The sequence below is a fragment of the Grammomys surdaster genome, unplaced genomic scaffold, assembly GCF_004785775.1.
Source record: "Grammomys surdaster isolate TR1022 unplaced genomic scaffold, NIH_TR_1.0 126271, whole genome shotgun sequence".
Lineage (NCBI taxonomy): Eukaryota > Metazoa > Chordata > Mammalia > Rodentia > Muridae > Grammomys > Grammomys surdaster.
In genome coordinates, this window is record NW_021621071.1 from 6,665,755 (window position 1) to 6,677,873 (window position 12,119).

At 43.6% G+C, this 12,119-nt stretch overlaps 1 protein-coding gene across 1 annotated transcript in view; it reads right to left on the reverse strand.

The window, feature by feature from the left end:
* Positions 1-9,299: 9,299 nt before the first annotated feature.
* The window catches only part of Rab3ip (RAB3A interacting protein), a 39,909-nt gene continuing 37,089 nt past the window's right edge, over positions 9,300-12,119 (reverse strand). The window contains exon 12 of the mRNA XM_028759075.1: positions 9,300-9,650. Within this exon, the coding sequence (XP_028614908.1) occupies positions 9,568-9,650 (83 nt within the window). The 3' untranslated portion in view covers positions 9,300-9,567. The remainder of the gene's footprint in view (positions 9,651-12,119) is intronic.

Sequence of the window (12,119 nt, forward strand, 5' to 3'; positions counted from 1 at the left end):
GCTGGGATTAAAGGTGTGCGCCACCACTGCCCAGCTTTTCTCTTTCTTTTTTTTTTTTTTAACTTAAAACATTTAAAACTATTTTTTTAACCTCACAATCTTGAGACAGAACCCAATAAAAAGTGTTTTTGCTGCTTAGCTCTAGTGTGCTTAGGAATCGCCTGAGAAACAGAGTTAGAAGGTAACTGTCACTCTGACCCAACCTTCCTCTTTTCGCCCAGCTTTTTATTTTGAAAACCATCATGAGCCTAGCAAAAAACCTGGAAGAATGCTTTCACAAAATAACCATACAGTTTTCATAAAGATTTATTAGCTACTACCTTCATACTCTTCCTTTTTCCGTTTTTTTAGTAGATAAACAGTTTCTTTTATGCCGAGCCATTTTAAAACAAGTTGCTGGCACTTTGACATGTCACTTAAATAAATCAGTATGTGCCTCCTACGGTAGAGCTCATGTCACAGACAATTTCTACTTAGAAACAACAACGTCAATTTAATACTATTATCTTGCATAGTTTCTCCCCGTTCCCGAAACAGCTGTTCTAGGACTTCTTGTTTGCCGGTGGAGAGCATCCGGTAAGTGTTCCTGAATGTCCTCTGTTACAGCTTTGTAAAACACAGAACGGGGCTGAGGATCGCTCATTCTGTTGGTCGAGTGCTGGTTCAGCATGCATGAGGCTCTGGGTTCCATCCAGAGTACTGCAAACAAAAATAAAGGTAAATGAGTTAATTAAATAATTAATTGACAGAATAGTCCTCTTGTCATCTCTGTTCACTGACCGTTTGCGATTTTGATGTTTGTGTCTGACCAGCCTACTGTCGTATAGAACGTCCCTTGTGAACGTGTCTCCTGTTTCACTATGAGGATTACCAAAGATGAAGTAGGATATTTCTAACATGTATTTTAAAATCTCACGGCTATAGGAGCTGGAGAGGTGGCTCGGTGGTTCAAACCACTGCCCGCGCCTGCAGAGAACCCAGGTTTGATTCCCAGTACCCACATGGCAGTTAAGAACCATCTTAAGTTCCAGAGGACCCTGGAACTAGGGCAAGTACCCCATTCTTGTTTGCATGGGAATCAGGCACAAAAGTGGCGCACAGACATACGTGTCAGTAACATACCCACACACATAGATTTAAGTTTTGTTGTTGTTTTTGTTTGTTTTGTTTGAGACAGTGTTTCTCTGTGTAGCCCTGGCTGTCCTGGAACTCACTCTGTAGACCAGGCTGGCCTCGAACTCAGAAATCCACCTGCCTCTGCCTCCCAAGTGCTGGGATTAAAGGCATGCGTCACCACTGCCCAGCCTGTTCTTACATTTTTAATGGAAGGAATTTTCCACTTTTTTTTCCCCTACTTGACTTGTATGATGCTGTGTGCTTGCTACAAAAAAAAAATTAAAAATTAAAACTAAAAGACAAATAAATAATACTCTGTGCCCCTTGCAAGCTTAAATCACAGGAATGAGAAAACCACAAATAACTGTAACTAAAATGACCTTGGGAGACCAGCCCATGAGAACACAGAAAGATGATGGTTAATTTCATGGAGAAGGATCTACGAGAGTGCCACAGAGTAGTCTCAGATAATGGTCATGTCTTTAAAAGCAAGAGAAGCGTGTGGGGAGAGATCACAGGTGCCGAGCCTGTGGCTGGTCTGTGAGACAGAAGTGGGAAAGAAGGAAGGAGGGTAGCGGGTTTACTGGTGGTTTCTGTTTCCCCTTAGGAATTGATACAGTTACACCTAACTTGGAGAGGCAGCTCCATTAGAATGCTGGTACATGTTAGCTAAGACACTGTGGCAGGAATCCAAGTGACCAATGCTTAAACCCAAATTAGCACAATACATAAGCGAGAACTGACTACAGGCTGGGTATAGGATACAAAGACAAAAGTCAAAGCAAGCTTTTGGAAGATTTATGTTACGCCTTTAGGAAAAACATGAATTAACAATTCTAATGCAAGTAACTCACCCAGTGAAGCTCACGCCCAGCTTTCTGGAGGACTGGGAAAAAGTTGCACAGTCTAATCCACTGTCAATGGGGACCTGTGAATGCCACCAGTTCGTGGGATGCTTCTGGTTTTCAAAGGCAGAGAAGGGAGATTCAATTCTGTTCAGTGATCTAAGAAGCTACACTTAGAACTGAAATTATGGCTCAGCTCTTTGGCGGGGGTGGGGGGTGGCGGGGGAGTCAAGTACGTGAGTAAATGTTACAAAATAAGCCAAAGCTTGGTCACCTCTTAAGCTTGGTGTCACGGCGATACGGAGGGGCGGTGTGGCACAGCAGAATCAGAAAAGGGACTAGGTTTGTTAAAACCATCACCCTGAACAAAAATTGACACATTACCCCACCCAACCCCCACCCGTGCCTGTGATCTAAACTAATGGGGATACAGAGGACCATTTACTTGTCTTCTGATTTCCTATAGCAAGCACACAGCTTCCTTCACATGGTCAGCTGAAAAACCTGGAAACTAAATTCCACGGAACTGCTTGGTCTTTCAGGGTTTGCAGATGGAATGCGTACGCACATGACTAGGCTAGTCCCAACGAGGCATCAATCGTCCACGAGTGATTCTCTTTTGCTCTGTATTTCCTGCACGTATGTTTAACGACAAATGAGCACCTATAACCCTGCTGCCTGAGGAAGACGTTGAAACACTGACGGTGGCTTGTGCTGGTGTGTCTTTCTCCCCCGGATTCTCCCACACCCACAGGTGACCACTCTCCTCAACCATTTTACTACCTTGTGGCTTAAAAAAAATTAGACACAGGCACCCACATGCACACGCAAGTGTGAATACTCGTACAAACACGGAAACACACATTCGCATGTGCACACACACGCTCGCACACAACTATACGGATGATGACCTTAATGAGGAAAGAAGTGTGCTACATATCTGAGTGTTGCTTTTTCATTCTCTTACTAAGTTAATGCATTGAGGGTAACATGCAACAGTCTCTTATGTGAACATCTATTCCCCCCCACACGTAAAGCTTTGAATTTTTTTCTAGAACATTATTATGTGCATATTCTTGGGTACTTCGTGCCAGTATTTCTCTAGAGCATATACCTAAAAGTGGAATTGTTGCTAGGCATAGTAGCCCACACTTACAATCTCAGCACTTGGGTGGAAGGGGCAGAAGAATTGCTTTGAGTTAAAGACTAGCCTGGGCTATATATAGTGAGTTCCAGACTAGCCTGGGTTACATAGTGAGATACTATGTCTCAAAAAATGAAAGTGAAATTACTTGTTCACAAATGTGCAAATATTTAACATTTCAGTTTACTTACCTTTAAATTAAAAAAAAAAAAAAGATGGGTTTCATGATGTTGTTAGCGTGCGTGTGTTCCTGGCTCATCTTCCCACTTCCTTTGCACAAGCCCCTCCACTAGTCCCAGATAGACCTTTTGTTTTAAATCTCAATTCTATATAGGAGAGAAAATGTGCAGTATTTGTCTTTTTCCATAACTTTTGTGTCAAATATTTAACTTTCAAATGAATGGCTTCTCACAGTGAATCTATCGGTTGACACGGCAGGGATACACGACAGGTCACATTGCTTAAAATATTCAGAACTGGGTTTTATGGTTCATTTTTGCCAGTTTAATATATTTAGATACGTCACTGTGGTCTTGTTTCTCTGACTGGGAGTGAAACTTTTCTTTTACCGCTTACTCTCATTCGTGTACTTCTAACTTTGAAAACCCAAATCAAGACATTCTGAGCCTTTCACCCAGTGTTCTGTTAGGGTGTCTGCTCTGTTGTAGAACCTGGGACCTTGTACATGCTTGAGGAGTACGCTATCACTCCGCTCTCTCCATGTATAAGTTACTATAAAATAGCATGACCAAACTCGGTTTAAAGAAGAACTTATTTGGGCTATGGTTGCAGAGAAGCAAGAGTCCACTGTGGCAGAGCAGAGGCTCGTAGAAGGCACTGTGGGAAGAGCCAGGAAGCTGAGTGAGTGCTCACATCTTTTAACCATAAACGCAAAGCAGAAAACTGTAATCACAGGCTTTTTCACCCATGCCTCAGTTCCCGAATAAGGACTTAGTGGCTTATTTATTTATGAATGCACACCTAGGTCGTAAGCTAGGCTGGTTCACCGACTCTTACTATCGAATTGATTCTGAGTTCAGCTATCTGGCTGCTTTCTTCTCAGCTTTTTTGTTCCCTCTTATCTTTCTGTGCTAACATTTCTATGACTACGTCAGATTTTAAAATTGAAAAAAGTTATCTTTGTCTTGATTTTAAAGAATTTTAGCTTAATTTTTATTTATGCTGTGTGACGGTGTGGATATACACACATGAATGCGGGTGTCCACAGAGCCCAGAAGGTTCCCTAGAGCTAGAATTACAGGTGGGTACGAGCTACACAATGTGGGTGCTCAGTATTTACATAATCCCACCTCTGTCTCATCTTCCTCCAACTCTTGCTCTCTGTCCCCTCTCAAACCCACGGACTCTATTGTTAAATACACACATGCACGAAAGTAATCGATACAACCTGCTGAGTTCACTCAGTGTTGTCTTTTTATGGATGTTTGGGGGCTGACCACTTGATGTTGGGAAACCAATTAGGGGGCTCAACCCTGGGGAAGGTCAGTCCACCACTCTCATCAATTACCTGTAGTTCTTCACCTAGGGTTGGGGCTTGTGCTGTGCCCAATATGTGTGTGTTTTCCTCTCCAGCCCTTTGTCTTGTTGGTTATTTTAAAGCTCAGTCTCCCATTCCTCTCCCAAGAATAATGATTACAGGATTTTCAGACATCCTTACTTAGAAAGCACTCTCTTACTTAGAGATGGCTGGGTTATTTTATCAGCAGGTATCTATTTTTATCTGTTCTCTGCATCGATTGATCCACTGGCTTTCTACACTTACTCTATAGTGAAGGGGATCAATTTTCCAATATACCCTTCTGTTGCATTCCTGAGTTCTGTTTGATCAGTGTGTTAGGCTCATGACTATAAAAGACACATATTTTTCATCCCTCGTATAGGTTCTATCTAATGTTACTATAAAGACACCTTGGCTTTGGCTGTAGGGGACATGCTAAATTATTATCTGCATAAATTTGCATATAAGAATAACCCATTCTTTAAAGCTATTGGTGCCTAAAACTTTATGAAGGAAATTTTTAACTATTTCATTTAATAAGACTAGTAAAGCTTATTTCTTCTTAACTTTTTTCCTGGAACTTTTCCACTTGGCTTGAATGTTCATGTTAACTGGCATGTCTGATGATGCCCACCGTGATCTGGTGAATATATGCAGAATCTGTAAAGACTCCCAACACTGGCTATGTTTTCTTTTCCTCTGCAGTAAACTTGCCTTTAAATGTTGTCTCCTTTGTCCATTTTTCAGTTGACTGTTCGGTTGTCCATGCATCCTGGGCTGGTTTTACAGATTCCCTTGCTTCACCTCACCATCTTATTTTCTGTAATTTTATTTAGTCCGTTTGTTCACTCTAAATCAGTGACTCTCAACCTTCTGAACACTGTGACCTTTTACTACAGTTCTTCATGTTGTGGTGACCCCAAACCACAAAATTCTTGTTGCTACTTCATAACACTGTCATGAATTGTGACATAAGTATCTGTGTTCTCTGATGATCTTAGGCGACCCCTGTGAGAGGCTCTGTTGACTCTTAGTTAGGGTTTTACTGCTGGGAACAGACACCATGACCAAGGCAAGTCTTATAAGGACACTTAACTGAGGCTGGCTTACAGGTTCAAAGGTTCAGTCCTATCATCAAGGTGAAGACATGGCAGTATCTAGATAAGAACGGTGCAGGTGGAGCTGATAGTTCCACCTCTTATTCCGTAGGCAAACAGGAGAAGACTGGCTTCCAGGTAGCAAGGACCTCAAAGCTCACACTCACAGTGATACACTTCTTCCAACAAGGCCACACCTTCAAGTCGTGGCACTCCCTGGGCCAAGCATATTCAAACCAGCACAATTCCAAAGGAGTTGTGAGCCAGAGGTTGAGAACCACTGATCTAAAGCAGGATTGCTCTGTAATCTCCTGAGGCCCAACAATCTTCGTATCCTGTTTTGTTATTTGATGCTTAGAGTTTAAACATTTTCTAATATTGCCATCTAAAAAGGGGTTTCAAAGTCCATGCTGGCTTTGAACCTGCTATGTAGCGAAGGATGGCTTTGCACGCTTTGTCTTCCTACCTCCTATGGGGGAGGAGAGGAATCAGGCATGGTCATGTACTTCATCCCTTCTTTCCCTTTTTGTCTTTGTAGTACTACGCCATAGCTACCTCTACCTCTAATCCTCCCTTATAAGTTAAAGTTCAGTGATGAATGCTATCAGAGTACGCTCCTAAACAGTTTTCCTAAGTAGTAAGTCAAACCCTCTTGGCATACATAGCTGCAGAGGCTACATGTGGCCAAGCCTCTGTGGAGATGGAGATAGTCCATTTGTCTGCCACTCACTCCCTGGGTCAGCCAACTGCTAACTGTGTGGTCCTCTCCACCTCCAGCGTTCCTTCATTTTTCTCCACACCATGTCCAGTCTCCCCCAAGACCTGGATACTGCCTGTGTCATGGCAGTCTGACAGCTTTCCTCCAGCGGTCCTTCATTTTTCTCCACACCATGTCCAGCCTCCCCCAAGACCTGGATACTGCCCGTGTCATGGCAGTCTGACAGCTGTTTCCCATGTACTTTCCCTCATCTGTTTTCTTTCATCCAGTTCTTTAATTTCTCAAGAGTTCTGTACCAAACCTGACCTTCTGATTTAAACTTCAATTGTCCCGAGTGCCATGGACGATTTCTCTTGCTGCTTCTAACTTGCTTTTCTATTTATCTGATCAATTCTGCGTTTTCCCACACAGCTGTTACCAGAGATCATCCTATCGTGATCTCTAATACAAATAAACCTTAGATGTATGCAACATCAGAAGCTTCTAGACCTCCTGGAGAACATTCCGCAGAGGCACACCTCTGGGTATGTAAACCTGATACTACACGGGACCATATCACTGCTTGCCTGTCCCTGAGACGGCAGTTATGGCAGAGCGCGGTGGATTTCCTGATAACACGTCTGAAGAGTAAACAAGGCGACTTCCAGCTGCAGGGCTGCTGCAATCCTCCTGGGAAGTGCAGGTGCCTGTCAAGGTTAGTAGCAGCTCTCCAGTTTCTTAGGACCTCGCCATGTGAGGCATACAAGAGAATGTGGAAGGAGGAAAGTACAATTGTGTTCTGGAAGGCTAGTCCTTTGGGAGGCTGGATCAATGTACACTGGGTAACGGGCCTCTCAAGCCCTCTTGACACATCCCTTATGAGCCTCACAGCAGAGCTGACAGCCGGTCAGAGGATCAGAGCTGTACAAGATAAGGCTAGCATCTGCCTGGGCAGGAGTCAGGAAGAGGACCCCAGAGCCTTGTTGAGCCGTTCATCATTGCAATCTCTTGGGCCCTGCTGCAGCACAAAGATCTTCCTCATACCCAGTCATGCTGTCCTGAAGACTGGGTGCAGGGGCCGTTACAAGGGCTTAGTATTTTCTTAGTATCTATTCAGGCTACATACAAACATACATATTTTCATACATTTTGTATAAACACTAGCATTTTCTTCACGCTCCATTCTTCTATTTCTAGCCCCTGCGCCAAGCTTTGTGCATACACACTTGAATCCAATTCGACTCTTTTCACGGAATTTGTCATCTCGCAGCATCTTATTTCCATGTGTCTTTACTCGGCCCTTGTTATTGTTGCTCTCACCGATGACACTGCTATGTTCTCTCTAGCAAGGTGAGAAATCTACGGAAGCCCATGCCTCCTGGTCTGTGCGCACGGTTGATGCTGAGGTGTTGGTGCAGGATGATCTCGGTCTCACTGCTCCTGTTCGTCCTGGATCTTCGCTTCGCATTTCCTCTATCAGGAAACTGTCCCCACATGTCTGGCTTGCTTGCATTTGTTTTGTCCTGCTAAGGATCAAAACCAGGGTTCTGTGTGTATCAGCAAACTGTCCCCAAGTGTCTGACTTGCTTACATTTGTTTTGTGGTGCTAGGGATCAAAGCCAGGGCTCTGTGTGAGCTACACATGCAGCCCACCCTCCTTACGATTTTAGCATCTTCTGAACTTGTTCTTCTTCCTTAAGTAGTGTCAACAAAAAGTATTCTGAGGGGAAATCTGAATCTTTGGATGAGCATGTTCAATCTGATTCTGTGGGTGGGCTACATAGTTCAGATGTCTAATGGGAAGTTCAAACACCTTAATACATATGCAGAAAAAGCCATAATGTCCACAGAAGTATACACATGTAAGGTGACTCATCACCACATCATGACAGGAAAAGAACTGAAAACCCAATCTCTAGAGACAATTCAATTATATTTAATTGCAATTAACACACAGATTGGGGTGTAGGGATCCGCACCAGAGACGGCTCAGTACATAAAGGTGTTGCTACCAACCCTGACGCCCTGAGTCTGTTTGATCATGAAAACCCACACAGGAGAACAGATGTGTGACACCACACACGCATGGGCACACCCTCACAGAAACACATCAAATGTAGAAAAAGTATTCTTAAGATGTGAAGGTTCACTGATAGGGACACTTCATTTCTTTACTTTTAAAGCAAGAGGGACGAGCTGGAGAGATGGCAGCTCACGACTGTCTGCAACTCCAATTCCAGAAGGTCTGTGTGCAGCAGGCCAGAGGGAGATGCGCACACACACACACACACAAACATTCACACGCATACAACTAATAAAGGTCATTGTGATTCAGAATTGTGCATATATAAGTAGGAAATATCTCAAAGTCCAAGGCTATTCTCCAGAAATATGAGCATCGTGTTCTCACTGGAGTCAACGAGGCGGGCTGTTTTCCTTTGCTTTCCTATACTGCATCTCCACCACGAACCTCTTTTACTTGTACGAATGATGTTGGTCGTTTCTCCATGAGTGTCAGCTTTTAGCTCAGAGCTGACAGATCCCTTCCTTCTAGACCATGTTCTTGACTATTAATCTTACACTCCTTCTGTTCCATGGCAATGCTCAATGCTAACATGAAACCTATGTCATGATGCCCAAGAATGCTTGCTCGCTGTTCATTTATTACACTTAACAAATCATTATGACAAAGGGACCCTGCATCACAGTGGACAGAATAGAAAGAAAGAAAACCTTTCATATGGATGTCAGCATACACACAGACATGAAGGTGTCCTGTCCACCTGGCTCCGTCCTTGCCTCTCCCAGGGGTACAGAGAGAAGACTACTATTGTCTTCTGCAACTCTCTACGCCGGGTAAGAGCTAAGAAAGACACACACGTTCCGTTTGGTATTTATTTGGTGGTTTTGATTTGCAGTGTTGAATTACCGTCACTAGCACGCCTGTGATTCTTCATAGTGTGCTCCATTAAGGGATGAGAAAGTACAGCTTAGTCAGTTTAAAAGAAGCCACAGCTCTTCTCAGTGTAGTGCAAGAGGAGGGACGTCGGTGGCCCTCTCCTTAGAAATAAATATAGAGTAACCATAAAAATGTTCAGTCATCCTTCAGTGGTCCAGGGAGGCGCACGCATGGCCCTGCACACAGGGCTTCAGAGTTCGTCTTTGAAATAGCCCAGCTTTGCCAACGACATCTCCTTTCTCAACTGCATAACTTCCCAAAACATCTGATCGACTGCACAAACAAGAGAAGAGACATGTAAGTCATAACGTGTTATCTTAATTACTGCTCGCGGGTCAATGAAAATGGACAATTAGCTGAAATGCAACACTGGGCATTTCCTAACGATGCACCTGATGCTTAACACCAAGCACTTCTCAGGGAGCTCCGTGGGCACCCAGGTTTACCAGTCACTAACAACAGTCATTAGTGTTGTTCATTAGTTCTGTTATCTGAAGGTTAGTGTGCAGTGCGTGAGTCTCCTGCACTGAGACTGAGTTCTTCTGTCATTCTGTTTTCCCAGAACACAGGTCATTCAGGAATGTTCCTTGTAATGCTAAAAGTTTTATGTATGTTTTAAATTAGAAGTAAAAACAAATGATAAAGTTCAGCTGCTCATTTCCACTGTCCACACTGCTTTAAGTCTCCAGTCAAAGCAGAACAGAAGTGCTCTGTGCTTCAAGCCATAAGGTCTGTGGCCAGCACACACAGACTTATCAGTAGTTTCACCAGGGAAAAACTGGCCCCAAAGCACATCTGGCAACATCTGGAATACCTTTTCCATTGTTGTAGCTTGAGGTCTACTGACATCTAAATAAGGAGAGGCCTGAAATGCTGTAGAATATGCTACAGTGCACTCAACAGAGAGCCCCTCACACACACAAAGAATTAACCAAGCTCAGAATGTCAATACAAGAGAGTAGCCTTTAACCAAAATGCTTGTGTGAAGAGTCCAGATTTAAAAAAAAAAAAAAAAAAAATTTACGAAGACACAATGAGATAACCTCGGGGAAAGGGCCCAACGTCAAACCCAAAGTTAAGAGGCTTCACATGGAGCCCAGTAGAGTGGCACAAGCCTTCTAGCCTAGCACTCGGGAGGCAGAGGCGGGTAGGGCAGTACTTCTTTCTTGTCCTTGCGTTCTGACCATGAGGTCAGGCATGGCACTGTCGACCTGGGCCAGTATGTCCATGCTAGAAGTTTTGTACCTTGAGGCATTTGGGGTTTGGGGTTAAGGAGGCCAAGCTGTGGAATAAAAGCTGAGGGACTTAACTGTACTTTGAATTTACCTGACCTCAATCCTTTGATGCAAGGCTCAGATAATGAGTAGGTTTGAAAATTAAAAATTCAGCTTTATACAATGGCTCCTCCACCCCCTGCAAAACACACACATACACACACACACACACACACACACACACACACACACACACGGTAGGTGATATGTACTAGATACATGAGTGGGAAAGGAACAGAGACCGGCAGGAATATTACACCTGTCACTCAAGTAAGATAGTTTCTTCCTATTTTCATGAAGTCAGCTGTTTTCAGACTTCTCACCAATCTTATTATATAACAAGGGGAAAAAATCTGTATCATATTATCCATCGACAGGTATTCAAATGATGCTTTTATTAAAATTATAAAAATCATCACACACTTACAGACTACTTTTGTCTCCCAGCCTTTAGGCTCCAACACTGGAGATAGGTTCCATGCCTTCTCTGACCATTAAAATTAATTACATGCAATTCTAAACAAATATGGCACAGTTCAATATCCCAGGGCCATAAACTTTTCAATAATGTATGTGACTGAAAGAAACTAGCTTCTACTAATCTCTCAGTCCAGAAACATTTCAACATCTATAACAATTTACAAGGGAAAATTTCTTACAAAAACTGACAGGCTCTCCCTGCTCTCCCTGCGACTGCCGTGACAGCTCTGGAACAGTCCCGTGTGCTCACTCAGTAAGTACTGCTCTGAGGCTGTGCAGCCACCTCCATCTTTGTACTTCGTGTTTAAGGCTGAGTTATAAGCCCATGAGCATCCCGAAGGCAACACTGAGATTAACAGCCCTGCAGCGGTGAGCGCCCTTCTGCTGACTCGAATGTAGTGACCCTTGCTCTACTTGGAACCATCACATCACCGCCTTGGGAAGTCGGACGTGAGAGCAGAAAACGCAGGAAACCTACGGTTGGCCCCTTCACTCTTCCCATCAGTTAAAGTCAGCCTGACCACTGCTGGCGCCCGCCCATCTTCACACCCACAGACTCCCCAAGTACTGGCTACTGAAGCAATCGGCCACTGAGCGATACTCATCCTGACATTTTTTTCTTAAACTTGTTTTTTTCTTTTTTTCTGAGACAGGATGCCATTAATTTGCTTGTACTGCCCTTGAACTCATCCTACAGCTCTCCCTGGCCTTGAATGTGTTGTCCTCCTGTCTCAGCACTGCCCCCGCCCTCTAGTAGCTGTCACTCAAATCTCTCAAAGGGTGAATGCAGTACACGTCAAGACACGTGACAAGTACAGTGTGATCTATCACATATCCCTTGGTTCTGCTTGAACCTCAGGAGCAAAATGGGAGATAAACCATCCATCTTCTAAATTATCCAGTTTTGTTACAAGTAGTCAGGAAGTTTAATGGAACTGCACGACCAACAGTTTATTACACCATTGCTCGGACTGGCTAGCCTGGAACT